The sequence below is a fragment of the Lipophrys pholis genome (assembly GCF_963383615.2).
Source record: "Lipophrys pholis genome assembly, chromosome: 1".
NCBI classification, from domain to species: Eukaryota; Metazoa; Chordata; class Actinopteri; order Blenniiformes; family Blenniidae; genus Lipophrys; species Lipophrys pholis.
The window spans coordinates 35838346-35864851 of record NC_137635.1 but is presented as its reverse complement, the minus strand read 5'-3'; the positions used below and the strand labels follow the sequence as shown (position 1 = coordinate 35864851).

At 38.5% G+C, this 26506-nt stretch overlaps 1 protein-coding gene across 3 annotated transcripts in view; it reads right to left on the bottom strand.

Moving 5' to 3' along the window:
• astn1 (astrotactin 1) overlaps positions 1-26506 on the bottom strand; it is a gene marked incomplete at its 3' end in the record, with an annotated part of 367742 nt that overhangs the window by 199248 nt on the left and 141988 nt on the right. For all 3 annotated transcript variants that reach the window (XM_080461072.1, XM_080461073.1, XM_080461074.1), the window contains exons 11-12: positions 24455-24592; positions 14280-14430 (exon numbers count right to left, since the gene is read on the bottom strand). In XM_080461072.1, coding sequence (XP_080317198.1) covers positions 14280-14430; positions 24455-24592 — 289 coding nt within the window. The remainder of the gene's footprint in view (positions 1-14279; positions 14431-24454; positions 24593-26506) is intronic.

The window sequence follows — 26506 nt, the reverse complement described above, 5'->3', positions numbered from 1 at the left end:
AAAGATGAACTTATAATTCTTGCACCCAATTCACATGATCTAACGTTATTTTGAGTTTAAGAGCTCAGGGATCGTAAAAAAACAAATAAAAACTGCATGTAACTTCAAATATTGCATATAAGCAAAGCTACACAAAGTGTCTGTCAGTGAAGGTTCACCCATCAGGGCCTCGTCAAACAGGACAGATTCTGTATTCTTGCTCGCAGCAGATCAAGTGTTATGGACTGTGTTTCGAAAGGCTTTCAAGGATTGCTGTAAAAAAAAAATTCTTTCACAGTGCGGCAGTCTTGAACATTAGCGAGGGCTTTGAGAGGGCTCAGCTGCAGAATTCCAACCCTCAAAATCCGAGGTCAGATATTCATGTTTTAAGCCTCTGAACAACTGACAATAATTTCACATTTAGCATTGGAAAACGTGAAGCTTCTTTCTACGTGAATCAAATATATGGGATCATTTAATGTTTTTAAGCTCTTTTGGAACATGAAGAAGGTTAAAGATCAATAAAGTTTAGTGGCCTAAAGAAAATCATCTTTGGGAAGAAACAAATAATGCCACAAAGTAAAGAGAATGAGAGACATGCACTATTTAGCAATTTTGAAATATGCCTATAAAAGAATCACTACGGAAACTGCATTGGTTATTGTGTGTGGCATTTACAGTATGCATCTCCCCTGAGCTGGAAAGGGCATATATCTCCTGCAAATGATGTACAGGTCACCAGTTAATGACCATCCACTGACACTAACAAAAGAGTCTTTGAAGGCAAAGTAATCACCATTTATCTCAGATCATTTAATAACCAGACAGTGAGTGAGTGCGCTGTCTGCTCCAGTGTAGAAGAAGCAAGCAGTACAAAGCCTGCTCTGGAAAACCCCTTGAACCACCATGCCTTTTAATCCTGTTTCTTAATGGAGATAAATTCCTGCAGTGCTTTTTGAGGCTTAAGGGAATCAGCACTGTGCTACTGCCAAACACCAACAAATCCCTGCAAGAGGAGCTGGACAAACTTTTCAAATTTGTCTGATGATAGAATTGGTGAAGAAGTAGAATGCTGGAGGACTGAAACAGTGAGATATGCCATTCACCAGAAAACCGATTCGTTTCTGAGGGTGACCTTCCATACACACAAGGTCAGCGGATTACAGCCGCCATGTGACACTTTCAGAGAAAAATCCAGATTTACCAAAAAAAAAAAAGGACAGAAAAGTTGGGTTGTAATTTCTGTATACTATTGTACACTAGACTACTGTATGCTCTATTTTCTGCCATACAACTCCAGCCACTGTGGTCTCAATTCTTCATATTCAAATTGTATGTTTATTAAAATGACAACTTGGTTAAAAAAATATGCTTTGATTTCAAACGTACCATATGAAAACATGGTTAACCATTATGTGTGTTACCTTGTGGTGCAGTTTTGGATTTGGATTTGCATTTGATTTTTAAAAAAAAAAAAAAAAAAAAAAAGGTTTTGTTTTTGTGGATCTCTGTTGTGGGATCTGCAGCACAATCATTTTCTGCTACCACAAGAATATGTACGTGCATAATTTATTGAACAAATTACATTGTTCAGTTTTACCTTTAAACATCACTCACCACCCCTCAAGCGACTACATGTTGTCATATGTGTGTTCCAAAGATATCATGCAGGCTATATAAAATATACAAGCAGTGAAAAGGTCATATCAAAAGTAGCGTTAGGAGTGTTAACACTACAGTGGTGCCCTATTATGTTCCCAAGTCTGAGCCTGCAAGGCTTTAGTTGTTTGTGTTGCTGCTTTATTTAATTTTGAGTCTGTCCTCGGCGAGAAGAAAAAAAAAAAAAAAAAAAAAAGACAGAATAGGTTGTTTGTTTGAATGCCAGGAGCGACTTGCGTTGGCACTGACCTGACAAAGACCTCTTGCAGATGTGTGAATAATGACTGTTGTCTATCACAAGTGAAGCAGGAGCAGCACAGCAGTGTTCAGCCTACATTTGCCTCAAATGATCCCAGTTTGAGCTCCTCATCTGACAACATTTAAAGGCAGAAAATATGCATACTGAATGACCACACATGAAGCAGTTTCAAAACACTGCCAACTCCCCATGTCCCTGTTGCTTCTCTAATCTATATCCAACAATTCTCTACCCTCGATGTGTTTCAGTAGTTTGAATGCTGGACTGAATAAAAGCTGAATACCAGTGTGCATTTTGTGACTAGCTTTTGTAGGTATCCATGGGATGAAATGGTAATAGTTCAAAAGCCTCTGGAAGCCTTTAATATGTCATTCAGGCTCTTTGGTGAAGTGATTGACTAAAATACTTTCATGTGTCAGAAAAAGAAAGGTTGTGGTGTTTCTGAAGAGGCAGGCGATGATCACTATACACACACACAGAGGTAAACACGTAACATAAAGCTAAAGCATTGAACTTTCTGAAATGGAACATTTACTTTCACTTGTCTGACTACTGGTTTAGTGAAACTGAATGAAGTGTCTAATGCATTTAGTTACTCCAGCATTTGTTCCAACGACAAGCAGTAAAACCAATCCTACATTTACTAAATCTATTTTTTATTAAAGTGCAGAACTTAACTGCCTTGTTTCAATGTCTACATATATGAAGCTTTGATGCCAGGTTTGATAGTTTCTAGTTTAACATAAAGCTTTACCATGGCAAACGTTTTTAGTTTTTTTTTTTCAATTAAAAGTATCTGACACACTTAGTAAATGCTACTTGTTATCCAGATGCCAGCAGACATCAACAAAATGTGGCATTTTTGTCCAAGATTGTGACGGATGAGTTGATTGTTGACAGTTGGTAACTCTGTATCGCAACCAAAGGGTGGAATACACTTACCAGAAGGGGAGGTGGGGTACTCATCAAATGTGCAGCTGTCAATTGTTTCAACACTGAAACAAAGAGTTTTCTTATACAGCTCACCAAGACTTTCAGTTTAATGGTATCAAAAGAGAAACATGTTACTAGAAGGCCGTCGTCAAGCTTTTTTTGCTTGTTACTTTCTTCTTGCATTTGTATCATGAAAGTATGAGGGACATGTTTTCGCCTATGTTCCTCCAAAGACAGATTTGTATAAGCGTGTGTATTGATGTCATGCGTAACTTTAATGTCCTCATAAAACAGCTTTGTTATAAGTCTGTGTATTGGAATTCAAAATCGACCGGAGCATCAAATAGAGAATTGGGATAATCCGCTTGCCAAAAACTTGCAAGGTTTCTTCAGCACTGTGAAAAACAAACTCACAGGAATGTTCGCCGAACTACAAGGCAGAGAGAAATCCCATTTTGCAGCCTAAAACATTATTCAAATACTTTCACTTGCCTTTCATGTTTCTTATTAGAGAAAGTTGCCTGGAGAAAGTTTTTCATAGTGTGTGATTAGATAAGCAACTTGTGTCAGAGGTCAGCTTATACCGGCGCTCCCGGATCCTCATTCTAGTCTCCCGTGGATGTTATGGTGGGTACGTTTAGAACGGAACAGTTTGGACATTTACTAACCCCGCTCACCTCCTTCACAGGAAAGTGCGGAAGAAAAATGTGGAGGGAGCCCTGGGTCAAATGAGCACACTGCGTCAGAGAACCTTTAAGGATAAAGCTCATGTTTTCTGACCCCAAGTGTTTTCATTTACTGCTGGAATGCGAATGCAGTGCTCTTTTCATTTAGAATATAAATGATTGAACAATCACCGTTGAGCTGCTACTGGTGATGCATGCGAGTTGTTTACAAAACTCTAGGCACTTAGGAGATGTGGCATTTCCCGTTCAATTAAAAGAAGGCCCACACTTGGTAAATTAGTGGAACAAACTTACTTTGCCGGCTTAAAAAGGACCTTGTTACTGTGAGCAGGATTTCTGACAAAAGGAAGCAACACACGCATTACTTTCCACACAGCATAAATAATGCTTGTCTATTTAAAAGTGCCTGCTGAAGTCTGACTTCAAGTTTAAGTTTCTTGGACTAATGAGGTGGTGGTGGTGTTGCTTCTCTCTGCAGTTTTCACACTCCGGTCCACGAAGAGCGAGACTTTCCGACAGGATTATTTGAGGTTATGAAGTCAAAGTCAGACACAGGTCACGGACGGCTGCGTTGGACACTTAGCAGAGCTGGCTCGCTCTCTTGAAATCAAGCTGAGAAATTCCACGGCTGCAAACTGCATAAACATGACAATTTTGGGATAATTTTAATGATTTATTTGTGGGTGATCCTGTGCGCTCTGTCAGTTCTACAATTTTACAGTTGGGTAAATGATTGATCAGACTCGAATCAATTCAATTCAGAAGGGGGAACTTCAGCCTGGTTAAATTTCACATTAAGGACAGCATGTTTAATTGAACCGACTGGATCCACTACTGAAATGGACCCACTCTTTGTCGTTCTTCCTTCTTTAAAAATGTGAAATTTCCATTTTCACACTTTCCGGGACTATTGTACATGAAGGCACAAAAGTATGGGCGCGACAAGAGTGTGGATCCCCCCCTAGTGTAGAACACCTGTCCAAAGAAATTAACTCAAAAGTTTTTACTTTAAGTTTCTAGAAAGTGAGAGGAATAGGTTTCATGAAATCAGGTGAAACACTTTATTTTTCACTGTGTGCAGGAGGTTATGTGCAACAACAGAATATTCCCTAATTAATTATGCTTTTCTGCTGACAAAAAAAGGATTTATGTGGCGACGTTCACACTTCAGTTGAGTCATTTCCTGCATCTCTATGAAATCTAAACTGTGTTTCTTTCCTTCGTAGTGAAGTACTTTTATTTTCTTGCTCATAAATCTGCACACATTCACAAAGACTTGATGTAGATGACATGTTAAATAGTGCTGGAAAGTGTCTGCACAACGGCAAAAATGTATTATAGTACGTTCAACGTGATATTGCTCCATTATCAATTACCACCTAGGAGTAAATGTACGACCAACAACAGCACTTTTGAATATCATTTCCCCACAATGATAATCCCAATACACACACACACACACACACACACACACACACACACACACACACACACACACACACACACACACACACACACACACACACACACACACACACACACACACACACACACACACACACACACACACACACACACACACACACACACACACACACACACACACACACACACACACACACACACACACGCAGCCAATGGCCCGAGGAGAGAAAACATCAGTAGTGACAATCTAATGTGCTCCTATTCTTCTTTAGGGCTGAGGTCTGGCTATATCTCTGCCAGGTATTGACTCCACTCAACACTGCTTAGTGTCCCAAAATGCGATCCCAGTCAAGATTGGTTTTTGCTGCCTAAAGGGAAGTACGCCAATACAAAGTGGCGAGAAGAAGGAGTGCTTTAGCCAGCAGCACCCAACATGGTGCCGTTCAGGACTGTTATTAAAAACCACCTGGTAAGAGAAGGTATTAGGTGTAACTATACATAGTGTAGTTACTGTGTCGCTATGATGCAGTGTTGTGTGGTCCTATATATTTAGCAGCACAGCAAGCGCAAATCATTTGATTTTGCTGTACAGTATATATGGGTTTAAATTCGGAAGATGGCTAATAATGCTTTGCGTTTCAATCATTCTAAAGTTGAGAAAGACAATGCATAAACCAAATTGAACCATTGTCCAAAGTCAAATGAGCAATTTGGAGAGAGCATGAAAACCTATATATATATATATATATATATTTATCAAATGTATAAGCAAATGATCTCAAAAAAGGCCGCGACAGAACTGAATTTTGAGACGTGGGAGAAAATCCCTCAATATAAATGACCGCGATCTCAGCAACAATCTTCAAAGGTCCATAGTGAGGATCTCAATCCTCCATTCAAAAGAGATTTCAACTGCAGAAATACAGAATCCATTCAAAGTGGTGACCACTTGCAGCAGGAAGAGAGGAAATTTGAATAAAAGTATAGAGAAGAGCTGCAAAAGCTTAGGAACAAAGTTATCTGAACGGATATTGATGGCAATGGAAAGGATGTGCTAAACAATGAAAACATATTTGAGACTGCGGTATTGTGGGCTGGCGTAGGTGCTTCTCAAATGGGATCTGTAATTGCTGATGTAAACACTTGTTCATGGTTTCTCTGTCAAGAAGTGGAAAATGATAACACAGAAAGACGAGGGTTCAAAATGAAAAGTTTAGGAGTGGACAAGGCCATCAGCAACCCTACATAGCAGTTGAAAAAACATCTGGTAATGGTCATCGAGAAGCCTGAACAAGCATGACAAAAGAAGAAACTAACAATCGGGTGAGTGAAAGACTTGGTACAAGACAAAGGCAGGCAACCACATTAGAAGTGTTTATGTATGTCACATTGATTAGTTTAGGCTTAAATGTGTTTAATATTGACTGACCCCTCAAATTAGTTTCAAGAAGACTGTCTATATTATTTGTTTTAAAAAGCATGCTGGTAGTTTGTGTGGACTTATGAGATGGATGGCATGAGCTTATATGAATGATGGAAATATCACTGCTCATTGTAGGTGATTCACAATCCTTGTCATTGTTTGACAAGGTACTTTTCACATCAGACTCAAGTGGAGCTGTCAAAATTTCATGATTTTAGACCGTGGGTTGTAATTTATTGAGAAGAGTATATAATGGCACAGCTACTAGTATACACAGTTGTTTTTTTTTCCCTGAAATAGATTAACAGAGACATGCTCAGCTGGAATGTGTAATCACATGTATATGTCACTGAATGGTTGTACCTCATGTGGATTTATTACCATAGCACTAAGGTACATAATAACATCAACTGTGGGAAAGACTTTGATGCACAGCAAGCTAAAACAATCTCATGAAAGGATCATTATTTTACTTGGTAATCGTTGTCCATTGTGCAAAGAAAAAAATCTTCTTCCCGACTGTGTACAGACTTCATACTCTATAAGCGTTATGTCCTGCAGTTCTGAGGAAACAGTATCATAATTCTGAAGTGGCTGTCTCCATGCTGACAAGAGAGAATATAATTATATTTCCAAACTGCAGCTTTGTTCATCTCAGTGGTTGCTTTTTAGTGTGCCCAGTGTATCTGTCACATTTTTAAGAGTGTGGTACTTACAGCAGTTTGTGTGAATTATGTCATCTTGTGACGTAGCTATGGCTGCTACCTAGAACCCTGCAGAGGAGATCTTGAGCTCAATGGAACTGCCAGTGAGAAAAGGTTGAAAATAAAAGGGTGCCCAAACAAAACCATATGCATACAAAGAACTAACCTGCCTTTATTTGTACCATTTCTACTTCCCTTCTTTTGTGTTGAACAAACTATTTAGACTAATTTAAAGGGAATTTATGTCATTTAAAGATGTGAATTCCAACCGTGTTAACATTATCTCTGTGCAGTTCACATCCACGTGTATTTTGATCTATTTATGGTTTAAATGTATTCTTTGTGGAGTTTTACGTGTTCCAATTTTGTCTGCATGGTTTTAGCTAAGTATCACAAAGTCCTCCAACAGACCGTGGACATGCACATTATGTTAAAGATTCTGAATATAGCCATGTGTATAAATGGAGGTCATCTGCTTTTGTTGTTTTTGTTTTATAATGCTATGAATGCTCTGTGTTGGATTGGGCCCAACCTGATTTTGTCCCCACTCTTTGTGAGTCTTTGTGTATTCTAGTTTGTAATTCAAATATCTTAAATAATTGCAACTTGTTCAAATTGCATTTTACACTTCAGTATTTATAATTAGCTTCTTTTATTGGCATTTAAAGGTGTTTTCATGGTCTCCGTGAGCTTACATCTACCGACATTTCATGAGCCTGCAGTTATCTGTTGCAAATCCAGTGACAAAGTTAACGTGTGTAGGTGATTGCGTGTCCTCTTAACGTGTGTTAGCAAGGATGGGCTCCTAGTATGGACAGAGCAGGTATAGAGGATTGATTAACAGATCAATAGTAATCTGTGACTTGCCTTTAGATCTCTTAGATACCTTTCTAATTAAGCTATTTCACTCACATCGCTGACATAAACTTTGCCCCAGTCACACTGTACATTATTCGCCCACTTGTCTATATCTCGCATGCAAGTCTTTCTTCCTCCAGGAGCTTGTTGGCTGTGTCCCAGCTATTCTCAGCATTCCATCTTCGTGGCAATCTGTTCTGTCAACAACATCCTCGTTTTCTACCATTTCGCAGAGGAGACAAGTGACAAGACGGAGCTAATTAATCTCACAATCATCGTGTGATTATTACGCTCTCGCTTCCAGTGGCGTCGCCCGCTGCCTCTCCCCAGGACTGCAATACATCAGTGAAGATTGGGTCGGTCAGTGTGGACCGCCGGCATCAGCCGACTCTCGCACAAGGAGAGATATTAAACGTAGACAGGACAGCTACTGGCAAAGTGGACTAAGACAAGGTGTTAATTGATTAGGGTGGAATCGGAGCGCTGGGGCCCAGCCAGTTTACCTCCCTGATTAGACGGATGAGAGGCTCATTTATAAGCCGACAGTCACAAGATAATTACTAAAACACACAGTAATATATGCAACGGCAGCCGAGAGCTCTGCTGCGCTGATGGACAGCAGTGGGATGTGTTTGTGTGTGGGTGAAGATCGCTGGCTTCACTCACTCGCGATGATGTTAATAGGTGCACGTTACAATGAGCTTTTAATGACGTCTCATTTGAAAACAATATTGGTCAATTCTGAGGAACTGCCATAAGCGCAAGGATTTGAAGCAAACACTCTGTCAACAAATTAGGGCATTTCCTTTTTTCTCCCCAAGATTATGCTCGAAACATAATTTATAAACTCTTTTCCTCACTCACCTGCTTCGTCTTATCTCCTTCATGATTGATAATTGTGTACATTCTGGGCCAGATTTACATAAATAAAAGAGCGGGGCAAATTTTTGCTGCCGCTTTCATTCAATTTGCGCTCGCAAGCTGTGTGTAATTAGCATCTGATTTAGTGAGACAGTAGCTGCAGTGCATGAGGTCGACTTCCAGGCACAGTCTGCAAAATGAAGGAAAACACCTAAGATATGGGGCGAGATCACAGAGGGAAGGCATATACTGAAGCGCATGTACATGAAAACACTTAGAAAGCAATGCACTTTAAAACACTCACTGACGCCACAGTTCAGTTTCACCTGTGAAGTACTGTCGACTGCAGATTACAGTGCAAAATAGACCTTGCAGGCTCATTCATAGTTCTAATGGGAGTGTCAATAAATAAAGTAAATACATTTTATGGAGCTAAAGTGGGGCAGGTAAAATGGTTTTATTCATAGCTTTAAATTCAGTTTAATCAAGACGCAGTCAGTCTTACTAAAAGGGAGAGTTGCAAACCGAAACCTCTCCTTTCTCCCAAAATCTGCAAGCTGATGTCTGGCACAATGATTTCATAGTGCACTTTTCTTCCAACAATACTCTAATCTCTGTTTGGTTAATGTAGGACGAAGATAAGATATAATACCGCAGAGCTATCCTCCCCTCATTATAGGGACTTAGTTGATGTGCCTCCCATTGGAGTGCATGAATGGATGTTCATTTTTTATTTGTCCCTAAAGAACCATAAACCAGAAGTTTGCAACCTGCAGCTCCAAAGCTGCATGCAGCACTTCATTCTCTTTATTGTGGCTCACTTTACCTTTTTAGAACTGTACGAAGATCAACAGTATGCTATTTCTACTATTGTTGCACGGGAGTTTCTGAGTCTAAGCTTCAGCAAGCGAACATGTCTCTCATGCTGAGTGTCTTATCCAGGTAAATATCCTTTGGTGGGATGTTGCAAAAATGACTGATTTATTCTTATTTTTGTTTACTTTTTTTCCATGCTTTTAACAATGTGTTCATCTTTTAATCTTTCAATGTTCTCCTCCATGTTTTGCAGTTCATGTCTGTTGATGTAACTCTCTTTTTTTTCTCCTCCAAAATTACAAATCAAAATGCTCGCCTCGCCTTTTACTTGTAAAGGTTTTAGCCTGAAGTTTCCAACAAATAAATACTGCAATCAAAATGAGCATATATTGAACCACAGTGTCTGATATTTAATTGAAGCAAATTTAGTGTGGCGTCGGAATATATTACCGTCTCTATAAACATCATCGGGACCTGCCAAATGCATCAATTATCAACTTTTGCTTTTAATACAGACAGGAAAAAAAACAAAAAAACAGCTGGCATTACCTCTCCAAGTGCACTTCACATAATAGAAATTGGCAGACTGGTGTGAATGCACTGTAATTAATATGTATAAATCCAAATGGAGGACATGTCACAAACAAGGTGTAAATTGCAAATTTAAATAGCCTGTAAGCTTGTCACTTTTGTTTTTTCTTTTTCTTTATAGGACAGATGACATTCGGAGGGAAAAAATAGGTGAGAAAAATTGCTACCTACTGTCAGTCATGATGTTGCGCTTGTTAGTGGTGCAATTGCTGCCTTGTAGTCTCAGAGAATTTGCATACATCGGATAACGCAACAGGGGCACATATAGATCAGAGGATCGGCGCAATTTACAACAGCCACTGCTTAAGTACAAAGCGTTGCCTGCTGTGCATATTCACAATGCATGGGATTCAAATCAAACACATTGTTAGAGACACTGTGTTTCCCTCTTATTTGAGAGTGATTCAGATTCAAGTTGAACTAACTTGGACAGAAGACGAAACACTCTGTTGATTAAGGTTCATGTTTGAAAGTAATAAATTTGAGGGGGGGGGGGGGGGGGGGATGACAGCCTTGTAAACAGTTTCTTCTTCCAAATAAAGCATCACAGCTATCCTGCTCGAGTTTTATTCCCCGGTTCTTTTTAAAATCATTTCCATTCTTGTCTGAAATATTGTCCAGACTCCTCTCCAGAGGGCTCAGCAGCCCATTTTTGTTGTTGAAATACACTAATCATACATTTGGAAATTGTGAGAAAAAAAACAAACCTTAAGAACAATTACAGCTACTGTTTCTCATATGTTCTGACAAATGCTAGAATACAGTTTATTCAGAGAGGAGCGCAAAACAGGACTGTCAATAATTAATAAAATACAAAAGTAGCATCTCATGACACCTTAAAGCGTTGGACAGAAGTCTTTTTTCCACAGTTTCTCTGTGGAGCAACACGAGAGTGATTTCAGAGAGACCTTTATTTTTTCTTGTCCTGATGCTTTTGGCAGGGATTTGCAACACACTGCATCATTAAAAAAAACAAACCCCCCAAAAAAAAAAAGCTAATTGAAACCAAGCTGTTGTTTAAAATCATACCGTGGATATGTATAAATAAAGAGTGTGACAACAACATATCTGGATGTACCCAGTTCGTTTCCACATGGGTGAAAAGTGAAAAAAATGCTTTAAATGGGAAAAACATAATCAAATGCCCCTGAGACTTCAAAGCTCAGGCTCAAGCTATCGCTCTGTCATCCCTTGGTATAGAATGGAAATTGGATGAATATTTCACTCTTGACTTTTCAGTGAAATGTTGATTCAACCTGCAAGATTCCTTTCACAGAGCAGATTTAAAAAGCGTGTGTTACAAGCAGAGCCCAGCTCCTGTCGGCTGATTTTCACTGAAAAGTTATGTGTGACAAATTCTTATAAGTGAATCGCTCAGGCCTGAATGTGATGGGAACTCACAGTATCGGGGCAGCAATAAGACATTCAGGGGGGAATTTAATTGCTCTGCCAGAAGATTTACGGTGCCTGAGCAGACAGTTTGTGACATTTACAAGCACACAAATAGTAAACAAGGTGATTTTCAGAGCATTTGTTTTTGCAAGAACGGCATATGTAAGTGTTAAAAGGGCTCAGAGGCTTTATTGCATTAGCAGGGCATTGCAGGCTCATATGAGAGATGCCTCATTTCTTCATATCACAGCTGTTGAAGTTGCACTGGATGGCAAAAAGCCAAAAGGGTCTTGGAATTTATAAGAAGAGACACTCCAGTGGAAGCTGAAAATCACAGTTAGAGACCATGTAACACTGTGAAATAGATGCCCAAGGTGTGGAAAGGCAGAGCTGATTGGACTGTCTGTTGCCACTGCCTGAAATACAGTAAAATGTGAAACTACTAAAACATGACATTGCCGTGAAGTGTGATGCAGCTTTATTATAACCAGGGGGATGACAGTCCCATCACATTCAGCTGTGCCTCGTGTTTACTGCTTATTAGAAAATAATATTGCTGTGGCTTTCTCACTCCATTTCATTTAAATTTGTTACGTTCAAATCGTTTAAAAATGAATTAAAGGACACATAAATTGTTGGTAAGGCTGATCAAGAAAACCAAGCCATCCTAAAATAGCCATTGGTTTCTAGTCACAACGACTTTTCAAAAGCAGAAAACCTATGTACAATCCCAATATTTTGTTGCACTGCTTCAGGGGCGACAAATTATTCCATCACAATGGAGGGTGGCTACATAATACAGCGTGCATAATGCAGTATTTTTTTTAAAAGCATATTTAAAGAGAAAGATTCAAAAGTAATGACTCGTCAGTCACCATAACTTCACCGATTAACAGATCAAAACAAGAGATATGTAATTGATGAGTTGAGGGTTAAACCATTTCGGTAAATGCATAATCGTAGGGGTATGAACATGAACACACCATTTTATCTTTCAAACTTTTTTTTTTACTTCATTTTGCATCGATAGGCTTGAGCTACTACATATTGTCTTGTTCTTTCTGAAACGGTAATATTAAATTCTATTCGATATATATCACCATCAAACTTAATAAAAATAAATAAATCCTTGCCTTTGCTTTTATGACCCCTGACTTCTGAGAACAGGACGCTAATGCTGCAATGAATGTGAGGAATCAATGCTGGAGCAAAATCGTTGCACACAAAGTTTGTGTTCGGTGGGGTCCTGAACCGTTGACATCTAATAATCAATGATCGAGTGAAGGTGTGAGCACTTCTTTAAAAAGAACAAATGTGATCGCTGGGGATATGCCCATAACTCTAGTCTGGTAGGTCGATATAGAGGATGATGATGGTCATGTTGGGGGCTCACAAGGCTTCATTCTCATTGATTTTTTTTTTTTTTTTTTTTTTTTTGCAGACTAGTGTCATACAATGAAGAACCACAAACTATACATGAGAGACTGCTCAAGGTAGTAAGTGAGTAGAGAGCAAGTAAATACATTGGATTACATTTCCATTCTGTGGAACTGTGACTGAAGAGGCAATCCATTCTGAACCCATCTGTATTAGATTTGTAATTAATAGCTTCTCTTTTTCCCCCATTTTAAAACATAAACTGTTTGTGAAAAGGGAAATATCCATGGGAAGGAGGGCTGAATTTGTACTTTGTGACATCAAAAAAAAAAAAAAAAAAAAGAAGACACTGCATATATATACCACATAGGGAAGTGTATGATAGCTTCAATTGATATATTCAACTGCGATTAAGAATCCGACGATGTAGGATGGAGTCAGTAAATGTCTTCCACACTGCTCCCTTTGTGTATTTCTGTTTACCATACCACCAACATATACTGTATAATTGTGTGGAATTGTATCCCTACACTGTCATTTATGAATCATGTGGGTTGTTGTTTTTTTCTTTCCCATTAAAAACACCTCATAAAGTGTCCCTCTCTTCTTGAGATGCGCAGGAGATAAGCACACTGGACTGCATAAATAGATATCTTCTGAGCCTACCTGAAAAGGCTTCACCGGAGTGCATCAAAGTACTTGAAAAGAAATTAAATTGTTGGGGGTGATGGTGCCTGACAGCTTATCGATAGAGGGTGGTGGGATTTAGAAGAAGCAAAACACTAGCAGACGGCGCTAAGAATCTGCAAACAACAAGAGCGGTAATGCTGGAGTCTCCAACAGATGGAGAAGAAAACAAACCTGGCTGCTACATTTCCTGGTTGCTAAGCACCACCTGGAGGTAATGAATGTGTTGTTGGCTTAGGCTGCTGCACACAAGACAAGAGACAAAGTCTAACTGTGGACTCAGAAACAATAGAGATTGTGGGTCTTTATGCAGTGCAGATTGGCTTATGAATATTAATACAGGACCGGCCTAAATACTGATGACCACGACGGGATAGTCTGGAAACGGAATACCAAGCAATGCTCTAATAACCACGTATGTGGGGGAGGGAAAAAGATATTTGAATCCATTGAAGGTGGCAAAAATATACGGTGTGCCCTCATGTTGTATGAATCATAAAGGGTGTGCACAGACTGCATGGAGAACAGAATCTATATCCAGAAGGTCCTTTTTTTTTTTTTTTTTCTGCTACTGTGGCTGATAGATGACAGCTTCCAGGCAGGAGTTTTATGAAAGAAAAATGACTCACCACACATCCGGTGGAATCAAGCTTTCGGTCAGATATGCAGCGGAAGTTGCGGCTGCAGCCTCCGTTGTCTTTGGTGCAGTCTCTGACCGGTCCGAAAGAGTCCAGCAGAACCTCCAGAGAGTCAAAGGACGAGCTGATCATCAGCTCCTCTCTGCAAAGATGGGAAAGAGTGACAGCGGAGAGCATTTGTGTTTAGTCTTGTGCATCTGTGTTTGTGTGATATCACTGCTGAGGCCTAATTTGAGTTTGGTGCATACAGCACAGCGTTTACTTAGGCTTGCTGAGTAAATGAGGGACTGCCTGCTGCGCATGGCTTCAAACCTGCCGGGTGGAAATGTTGCTCCTAACTTGTAGTCGGAGCAGGTGTTTACGTCATTAGCCTCACTGTTGCTAAACAAGACGCTATGATTGAGGCTGTGAATAGGTAAATTGTTTCGTATCTCACAACCCCTACAGAAGTACTCGATGTAAAAGCAAGTTCAAGTCAATCCAGAGAAGCGTGTTGCTCGAGGACAGAGGGTCTCGAAGTGCAAGCGGAAAATACACCGAAAATAAAGAGCATTCCCCTGACCTGCAGACCTCTATTTTATATTTTGTTTCCTATGTCATAAATATAACGTACAAAAAAACTGCAACAAACAAATAATTACATCTGAGACACATTTAAGTAAGTCTTTAGATACATCGTGGAATGGTCAAACCTGTGGTACCAACGAGACTGCAGCACAACTCATTGCGTCAGTTTAGTCATTATGAGATTCAATAAAAATAAATGAGTCCTTTGCTTTTATTATGAGCCAACATTCAAACCCAACATATAAAAAAGAAGATGAAGCAGACAAATATCTTCTATGTGGCAAAATAGACATAATAGTTCTACTCATTGTTTCCCTTAAGTTACTCACCCAATCTTATATCAAATGTATAAACGAAATACACTTGAGTTGATAACACATCGAAAACTGCAACTTTCTCTAAGAGACAGGACGGTTGTAAGTAAATATAATAATCAATGTCCTTTTATACCACTGCAATTTAGAAAGCTTTCCATTTTAAATGAAGCCTTTCCTTTATTATCAGTAAATATCAATGCCGCTTTAAAGACGGAATCAAGAAATATATCACTTTCAAACCATCTAATGATTCTAAATCTAAACCACCATTCAATTACTAATGCCTTGCTGTCAACAATCTGCACTTTGGTCTCATTAAAATTGATTGGGACATCACAAGTCTTCAGATCATGTTTCAATGTGTCTGGTGGTGAAAAGAAATGAGGAACCGTAAATAAAAGAATGTGCTTCAGAATTCTGTGCCGCGAGACAGTCCGAGACACCCTGATCTCGGTTTAAGTTAATGAAGAGGCATCTATTTCCATGAATTACAAACACCTGCATGTTTAATGCATCAAGCACAATCACACTGAGAAAAGCTCAGAGTTTTACTGGCGCGATTGCTATGCAAAGTAGTGGACCTGTGAGATAAAACGCACAGTGAATGCATTGCTCTAACCTTGCTCCGAACAGTCGCTTTGAGTTACCGTGATTTTCCCGTTCCCCGTAAACCTTTTGCAAGGTCAATAAGCAGATCACCCAACAGAACAGCATAAGTGCCTGAGATTGGTGGCGATGAAGAACGGAGTGGAGCGGACCTCAGTGTTTCCTCACAGATTCTAAATCACACAGCTATTCCAGCAGAGGAACAGTGCGGCTGATGATAAACAGGAGCCGGGGTAATAATACCACTATGAACCTTTGCCTGGGTAGAGAAAATGATGACCTCCGTGGCACTAAAACGACAACATTTTGTTCCCGACTCCCTATGCACCCCTCTGTTTTCCCGGAGAGAAAAGTCGGTAAGCTTCCTTCCCTTTCGCAGTCAACTTGATGTTATCTTACAAACCAATTTTTCTACTATAATTGCCTGTTGCTTTGTTTTCATTTATTCACAGGGGACCTATTGAACAGAGACTGAGCCAATGATGAAACTCCGAGCAAGTCTGAGTTCAAAATTATTTTGCGACTAATTACAGTCTGGATACATCCACATGCTGTGCGCCACACAATTTATTTGTTAAATATCCCTTCACCTTTGATAAAAAGAAGATGATTCTAGCTTGTTCGGGTCTGTGAGGCCACTGAAGCGTTTATTACATCTCACCTGCAGTGGTCATTTTGCTCTTCTTAGAGCCTCACTGAAATATTTTCCATTTTCCAGAGGGAACCACTGAAGAAAACACCGCGGGAAGATGGAGGGAAAATTGAAATGATTTGTTCCTTTGGGGAGCCAAAGTATGCCAGGGATATTACACGGCAGTCTTCCAAACCTGTGTACTAAGCCGACATTTGAGCTGACGGCGCCGCACGAGAAAATCGTGCGAGCTCCTACAGATGACAGGGTCATACCTCCTGATAGCAGCTAATTATTGTGTGAAACTGTAAACACAAACCTATTTTATTAGTTAATTAAAGGATTTAGGGGTCAACCGCAAGCTCTTTAGAAATATCTTCAAACTGACTTTTCCCTAGTAAATATTGTTTTTGTGGTCCGTGTTTCGATTGAACTGATGCTATTAGGTTTATACATTTGACTGCACTCATTTTTAGAACAAAACACTGAGAACAGGTAGGAAGATATGGCCACTTTCTCAGCAGCGGAAATGTAATACAAGCTAAAAGGTGGGTTGGAGGGGGTTGTTTTTTTCTGGATTTGCTAAAGGGTTTTTCTCGGGAATGAAGCCAGACTGTAAAAAAGAAAAAAAAATTAAATATGCATTTACACCGGCTGGAACTGAGCCAAACAAGGCATGCAGGCCAGCTCCAGATGTGATGTGACCAATCAGACATTACTCAGTCTGCAATATTTCCTGAGCGCATCAAGAATATATATATATATATATATATATATATATATATATATGGTCAAATCACTATAATCTTGAGCATCAGTTTTACCTCCTACTTCTGCTAAATCGCCTACTGCTTTTTCTCGCTTTTCTAATGCTTTACAATAGGCAGAGTTTGCAGAGTTTGAATTTCCACGAATCAATTGAAGATGAAATAATTTGCTCAAAGGCGATCAAAATGAAGAGGTATCATCTGCTTCGGTACATATTCATCAGCACAATACAGTCTGCAGAAATCTCAGAGGAACAAAGTGTGTGTTAGATATCCATATTAGACATAATAAACTACTCCACAGTTAAAACGAAAGCCAAAATGTGTATTTGACAAGTCTTAAAGTGACACATTTACAATTTCAACCCCCCCCCCAAAAAAAAAACAACTGGTAATTTCTCTGCCTTTTGAAAAGAACATGACATTCTTTGGAAAATAAAAGTGATTTTAGTAGCAGTGATGATTGTTGTTGAATTAATAGTAAGTAAATTGATGCATGCCTAATTTTCAGCACAAGTTCAAATCTGTGATGTCTTGTCCAGTGTGTCAATGTTTAGTGTCTCACGCCGTGTCTTTTGTTTGCTTTTCCTTGTACTCGCATATACGTATTCCTTCCCTTTGTATCAATCTCCCTCCGCAGTGATTGTCTACTCCACCCCTGATTGGTTTCACCTGTTCTCCCCTACCTCAGGTATAATTATTCCCCATCGCACATCACCCTGTTGCCAGTTCGTCTTTTTCTGTCCAAGACTGTGTCGTCTTGTACCCGGTATCCATGACTTTAGTTTTTTTGTTTGTGCTAATTTTTGACCCTGTAGCCTGTTTTGGGAATTTGAATTTTATATCCTCCTTGTGAGAACCTTTTCTTTTCTTTTTTTTCTTTTAACTCTGAGCAAAATAAAATACTTTAAAGTAAAACACAATCGTTTGAAGTTGTGTTTTGAGTCCACCAGCTCTGTGTCTTAACAAAATCCAAATCTAGCCCCTGCAAATGAATTGCATTTGTTTTTCAGTTCAAAGGTTATCAAAAATAACCTCCATCAATAAATTGCAAAATATATAAATATACATATAATTGCTGGCATTTCTGAAAACAATTGATGTCTTTGTAGGTTATTCTCAATCTACACAAGTTCTTTTTCTTTCGAAACACCCACTCAGAATTAATAGAGTACACACAAAAACAAGTCGTTTGCATTGATTATATTTTGAATATCTCAAAATACTTTCATGGTATAACCATAATAAGAAAGGAAAATAAGAAAAAAAAAACTAATTTGATCATTCCTTCAGTCATTTCTTCTGCCATGCAACCAGCTAATCTCCAAAAGAAGATCAGGACTCATCACGATTTATCAGTCTGCCAAGGAGCAAGAAAGACTGACAAACGATTATCAAACATCGGGCAATGCAGCTCAAAAAGCCAGAAGAATCAGCCGCTTCAAGAAGGTGTTAACAGTGTTTCCGTGTGGCCTCTGGGGAAAGCTGAGGAGAGCGCTCATCAGATCATAGATCAGAGGGAAATGAGTTATTTACACAACGTCTTGAAGAGAGCTGCCAAATGAAAATAAAATGTGGAAAAAAGGAGAGGGAATTGAAGTGTGTAAGCAGAGAGAGAGTGTGTGTGTGTGTGTGTGTGTGTGTGTGTGGGGGGGGGGGGGGGGGGGGGGTGGAAATTTGGGAAATCATGCTCAAAACTGAATATATTTACAGTCACTGTGTTGTGTGAAAGCACAGAAGAAGAAAAAAAAGCTCTCCTGATTGCAGAATTAATGCTTATGGGATTTTAAAAAAAGACCAACTTGTTCTATAAGTTCCCTTTTTCGAAGACACAAAGAGATTCTAGTATATTTGCTAAACATGAACAAACTGGAAAAGCCAAAATTGATTGAATTTTTTCCCCCCAATACTTTATTGATAAATTAATATTAAACACTTGTAATAATGTATCATTATTTGGGAACTTGATGAAATTCTAAATTATTTATTTCAGCCTTACAGCAATGAAGTAGAGGAAGAAGAATGTAGATACATTAAAACGAAGAAAGAGAAAGAAGAAAAATATAAGGGAGAGGCGATAAACAAGAAGAGAAACAAAAGAAAAACCATGGAGAATAATCCCGGATACATTTAAAGTAGCTACAATAAGCAGACCAGGTTAAATAAAGTGTCTTCCTCAGTCGGGATGATTTATGAAGAGACAGTTGGTGTATTGACCACCGACCGTCGGAGATGGAGCTGCCAGGAAGCATTCAGGATCCAGAGGACAGGGGAAGATGGAGGCAAATACTTATTCTGTTTCAAGTCATGAAGTGAGCTAACAGTTGTTGTATTATATGATGTGTTGCTGTTTTGTTCCTTTTTATGAGTCTTACAGGCCCTTTAACCTTCATATCAAAAGGTCTTGTTCTAAATCATTACAGTGTACTTATGGCTGACAGAGAGGGGACTGTTGAATACAGCTCAGTTGTGGACTACGAAGCGCAATCTCCTGAAAGTCATTTTGACCTCCAAAGCTATAATTTCCACCTAACTACATAATGAGTCCACTGATTCCAGCTTTGGATCGACACTCTGCAGCTGGGAAAACCTGTAAAGTGCAAAATGGTCTAATATGAACTCCATTGTTCAACTAAGTATATAAAGTATAAAGTACAGTTCTGCTTCTATTCACTGTGACATTCATGAACGCCCTTACTTTAACGAGCGGTAATTCAAATACCGTGAAGACATTTTATCTCAGTATGTTACCTTTGGCTTCTGTCCTTCACAGGCTAATAGCATTAATTCCATCCTCCTCCTTCCATTCTCAGAGCTAAAGAGGTGGAGGTGTCTCCAAATGGCCAAGGGGAAGGCAGGTACAACCCTTTCCCTTGTACTTTGAGGCATATCATTATAAAAAAGTTTTATATACGTGGAATTTTCCATTTTTTTCATGGAATATTGAAATTTACACACTTGGGGAAAAAAATAAATAAATTAAAAAAATTAAAAAAAATAAAAATTAAAAAAAAAAAATATATATATATATATATATATCATGAATTTGGATTAAGACCAAGACCCACTTCAGCATAATGAGACAGAGTCCAAAAGCTCTCACACTATTTAAAAAGAAATCATTGTGTCTGAAAATTAATCAACCTCAGCGAGTGGCAAATTAATCACAAGAATTTATGCCATTTCTCCAGAGGTATTCAAACTATTAAGCTAGAGTCTCATTTCATGTTCTAACCCAGCTTCAGTTGACAGTTTTCCGCTTTTATTCTGTGGTCAGTATTTCACTTCCACTTGACAACCGAGTGTACGTACTTGTGAACATTGTATCAAAACATTATATCAGTCAACTATGCGAGTATTCGCAGATTGTCAAGCGAAGAAGGTTCAGACCCCGATATCATGCCGACGTCCAATCCAAACAGAACATTGTGTTTTGAGACCTACAGTCTGAGTGTAAAAATAAATTGCATGAACTATGTAACATTTACACATATCTACACTCAAAGCAATGTCTCCAGTATGAGCATCAAGAGACAAAGACAATAGCATTAATACTATGAGGTGCAGCCCTCTGTGTTCTATATCTAAACAAACGCCAGCACTGCATACAGAAAATACTCATAAAAAGTCCCAAATCGCTGTATTTAATGACACAGACTGTGTGAAGGTTAAAATAACTCAATAGTTCTTAAAAAGAAAAAGGCAAAAATATAAGACTTTTCTATTGAAAACACACATATTTCCCTACCAGACACACAAGAGTGAGACATGTATGACAATTCTCTGTGACACAGACAGGAAAGCAAAGATCTCCATCTGATCTCCTCTGTAACACACTCAGTGTAAATTACTGCTACTATATTATCATCCTTCTTTCCTCCAACAACCTGTATGAGGAATGGTCTCTGATGCAACAAAGTTTAAATGGTACTTAGAACTTATAATTCAAAAGGTCAGAACATTGTGGCGTGAGTAACGACAAAGGAGATGCAATTTTTAAAAGGGCACCACAAACTAAACCCGCGGTAAACAAGAGGGAAGGATTTCAAATCTGTTGTGAAAGAAAGTTCCACTTCATTTCAATCGGGGTTATTTTCCTATTGAAATCTCATATTAAAGATAAGTTGCTTTTTTCTTTGCACTCAGACACCTTTGAGTTTCTATTAAAAAACATGCATGTTTAAAACCAAGTTGGTCACATGGATCTTTGTTGAAATATGTACTTCTGAGCCTGCTGTTGACATAAACAAACAGAAAACAGACTCATAAACTGATTATATTTCAATCTGCATCTAAAGTAATTCACTGTTTTCTTTGCTGCTATTCTATAGTAGTGATGTCAGTGTTGAGTTGGGGGGGGGCATGGCTCGGGGGCTAGTGTGGTCGTCTCTCAATCGGGAAAAATGCCCGTTCAATTCCCATCTCGATTGCCTGCCTACATACCAAAGTGTCCTTGGGCAAGACACTGAAACCCAAAAGCGCTATATAAAACCCATGCATCATTATTATTATTATTATGAAGTAGCACAGAGAGGACAACGTTATGGTCTCGTGACATCCATATATTGTTTTTCTTGTGACACTGAAGGATTGGCTTTTTTTTTTTAATGTCTGAGCAACCATTAGTGGTGGCAGATGCTTCACATAGTCCCGGGTCATCAGGTGCACAACCGCTGTCATGGATGTTTCATTAATTTAAGCCAATTATTGCAGACAACTACATCACCAGAGGGGTAACCCATAATTCATGTGGTCCCAGGTGCATCTCCGATGCATTCACGGTCCTTTTATTTATAGGACGAAATCTTTTTTTTTATTTATATATTTTTTTAAATCCAACCCACTTTTTGTAGAAATGTGTAACACAGTTAGACCTTATGTTATATTAATAATTAGCAGAAGTCAATTTCTACTTATAAATGGTCAAAGAAGTTGCGAATTATACATGCGTTAACATGTTACTTAATTTTGTATTGCTGACTCAAACACTTTTCCAGTGTCGTTCATATCTCAGAGAATATAAGCATTAACATTTTAGAGGACGATTTCCACAGTTTTCTAGTATTTAAAGCAAATTTTAGGTCAGCAACACTATTTTTTAAGGTATTTCTGTACAGGTTATTTACTTCCCATGACATTTCTGTGATGGTATAGGAGCATTTTTATGTAAAACTTACCGAGGCTTGACAGCAAACCATCTAGGATTTGCTTCACATAGGCATTGCTTTAGGCAAGATGAGTCGGAAAAGTTGTAGGAAAAGCTTTTTACCTAAGTTTATCGAAGTACTGTTCACAAACTCATGAGGGAACTTGAACTGGCATTAGTGTCAAATATTAGTTTTACCTGAGTGATGGTGTGTGTTTGAAATAAATGATTCTTATCAATTAACCAATTAAAAAGAATACACTGTTTATTTTGTCAATGATGATTTAGAATAATTCTGTCATTTTTCGAATCAGAAAATCACAGTTTGATCACGGGAATTTCAGATCTGGGAGAGGGAATGACCATACACTGTCCCGCCATTGAATTTAACCGAATGAATATAAATGATGATCACAATACAACGAAAGGCCATGCAATCCATATCAAATAACTTCACCACGTCTCACCAAAACATGTTATTTTTGTGTTAGTTATGGTTACTACATCACCGTTACTGTACTGTTAAATTCCTACAATAGATTAGTCAGTAAATATCAACAGAAAACACAAGTAAATAAGTAATAGTGCCTTCATTTCAAAAGGTGGTGTTTGAGGATTCTGTTTAGCTTTGTTTTACTCTAGTTGTAAAAATAATTCACACATCACTCATCAGAGTGTCTAAAATTACCACAAGCGAAGAAAACAAAATCCGTCTTGGCTCCCTCGTCTTAATGAGAAGAAATGAGGAGGGTTCGTTTGAGCAGGACTAATGTTACCTGACATAATTTTCACAAGGCAAACAGCCACCGGCAAATGAGGACAGGACCTGACACGGCGGTGCACGCTAACTTGTTGACAGGGCACGTTCCAGCATACACTAAAAGACCAGCCCCGCTACTAATTACATGGCCGTATCTCTCCTTTGCAAACTAATCCTGTTCACACAGGCTTCATCCAACAACATAATGCTGTCAAAACAACTGAAGTCACGTTAACTCCCTTGGTGATTCATAATGCTGACGACTAATGAGCAAAGTCAGTTAAGCAGATGAACCAACAGAAGCGGTCTGTTCAAATCTCTTCAAATCTTATGAGGCCAAAGATTTCCCGACATGGCAGGAACACTCACTCAGATCTGACGATACCCACCTCGACACTAAAGGGTTTGGAGTTTGATAATTACTGTAGTAATGATGACTGACTAAACATTCACAGAAGGTTTTCCATAAATATACCAATATATACTATTTGCTTTAGCAGAACTCTGTCAAATTTATTTATTGTTTATTGTTTCAGGATCCCCATTAGTTAGCACAGTGGTCAACATAGTTTTAGACAAAAAAAAAAACAGCACAAGTGAATCCCTTTAAGTCTTTAAGCTCTATTGTGATCAAAGCGAAATCACAAATAAAGTTTTGGGTCACTGCTGTCAGTTGGGTCCAGTTTAAATCTGCAGCATTGTTTTGGCTCGGTGACGATGACAAGCTCTCTCTGCAGCTCAAACACAAACACTGTCATTACACACACAGCCAATTGTGCCTGAAACTTATGAATCATTTAACATTCACAAAGGCTCCTGATTTGAATCAAGTGATCCAAGTAATTCTGCCTTTTTTTCTTTTTTTTTCTTTCTTTGCTCACATCTTTTTTTTTCCTGGCTCTCGATTGATTTTGCGGTGGAGCAAGGGATTTTACTGTCTTCTGAATCATAAAGCCTAAGACCTCTGCATCAACCTCCAGAGGCTGATTAAAACTCACTGCAACAATAGTAAATAAAGTGCTGATTAAGAGAGAATTCAAAGCAGTGGGAGTGTGTTAAACATCAATAATTACAATCTGGTGGAAGACGGTTGATTATTATAACAAATATTCTTAAAAAAAACTTAAATTTTTTTAATTTTTATTTTTTCCCTTCCTGGGAAAGCTTCCAATGAAAATAATGAGCAGAAAGTCTGGGTGATATTTCAGAGCCGCTGTGAAAAGAAACTTCCTCAGGTACCGTCCGTCGGTCAGCTATAGCCAACTTTTCTTTGCCGCCATATGAAATCTTTGATTTCTTTCACTGGAGTTTCTATTGTCACATCGATGAAAGAAATGCTGCGCTAAAAGAGGTTCCAGTAAAAGTCTCTCACCTCACATCTACCGCGTCCTCCATGACGGTCATGTCTGTCTTGCATTTGGCTGAAGGGTTGATAGCGAGCTCGGCGGGTGGGATGACAAAGCTTTTACTCAACGGCAGCCACATCCCTTCACCTAAAGTGTACGTGAACCTGCAGGAGGACACAAAAGGTTACATGACACCAGTAAAGGGAGACATTTTAGGCTTTAAAAAAAATGTATATTTTGGAATAATTAAAAGCAAATAGCAAGAATTAAATCGTAAAACATTTGACAAAAACCAACAAAGCAAACAATTCAAAAATTAGACAGGGACATTTTATCCAGAAAATAATAGGTACTTTGAAGTATATCATGCAAATGAAATTTTTCACATGTTTCTGTAGCTTAAAAGTCAAAAATATGTTCAAGTCTAACCTGAAATATAATGTTTAGCTTAATTGGCTACACTTCTTGAATTGAGCACAAGTCAATTGTAAACCTGCAGAGCAGCTTCTTCAGCAACTTTCCTTTATGTGTAATAATGAAACCTCTCTGAAGTGTTGGAAAATTGCATTCAAGTAAAAACTTATTTCTATAAGGATAGACAAAAACGCAATGACAAACTCAAATCACTGCAAGTGTATTTCTTAATAAATTGACTCTGTAAGTGATTGTCCTCAATGTGCTTTATGACGATGCTTGGACATTCTCATCTTCATTAGAAATCAGTTTTGAATTGTACAAAACACCTGCAAAGCCAAGGCCAAACTAAAAAAAGAAAGAAAGAAAGAAAAAAACAAAACATTATTGGCGCATAACAAGGGGAATAGAAAAAAACCACAACTTTTGGTTTAAGCGTGACTACGATTAATAACCACCCCATTACCATACAAACTACATCTTTTGAAACCCAAAGTATAATCTTTTCCTGTTTCGATATGCAATCAAGGTTTCGCTATTCAGTTCCGAATGAAACAATTTGCAGTTGATTACTAAAATGTGAACACTATTTAGGTTTAAACTATTTTCAGACTCAATTACCTTTGAGGATGGAATTTCGATCCCCATTTTATCACTATGTATTTGTATGAGTACAAGCCTTATTAAACCTGTTGGGGCTTATTTGGTCACATTTGTGGTTTTTGCACTGCAAAAAAAAGCAGCTTTTATTGATGGTTGGAGTTTATTTTGAAATAATAGGGTGACGTTAGTGAAAAGGTTTGCAGTTTTTTCATCTCAGGACAAAGTTCCAGCTTTTGTTCAAGAGATTTTAGAAAATGTTTGCATCAATAACAAGAATTATTATTATTATTGGGTTTTATTTTTTTTTTGGGTGGGGGGGGGGGTAGACCAAGGTTAAATGGATGCCACTAGACTTCATTTCCATTGCTTAATTAACGCATTACAGTCAACTGAGGAACTTGCACCAACACACAGAAGAACAAATGTTGAAATTAAAAATAAGAGGTAGAAAGGTTGCTTTGCTTAAAATCAGCCCGTGAATCATCAAATGTTCTCCTTGTAGCCAAAGTTCCCCGGATGCAACTTGAAAGCATCTTTCATTGGACCTTTCTAATGATACCCAGAGCTTTCAAACTGCCCATCCCGAGTTTATAAAGGGCTCTTTCTTGCAGTTTGAATTCCCAAAGTAAAATAAATAGAGCCTTTATAACATCATCAAGGCTATTTTCGCAAATTACAAAAAAGGCCGCCGATGACTAAGCTTCTCTCAGTCCAAAAAACAACCACCATGTTGCATTGAAATGACTACATTTCGAAGATGAATGTCTTCCCTGCATCACCGATTCTGAATAATGGCATCAAATTGGTTGGAGGTTAGTCATTTTACCTTTCAGCAAAGATATCCTTTTTGCATCCCCTCTTTCTTTGAGCAGAAGGACGCACTGTTTTAATGAATGCAATGCATACCGAATGAGGAGCCCGGGCGAAAAAAAGGGCCAATAAGAGTTTCCCCTGAGATAAAACACGGCTATAAATCTGTAAACAACAGATGTCTGGTACGAGGGCTTTAAAGCAATCCTTTATTTGTGAGTCAATGAATATCATCAATCTTTAAACACTGC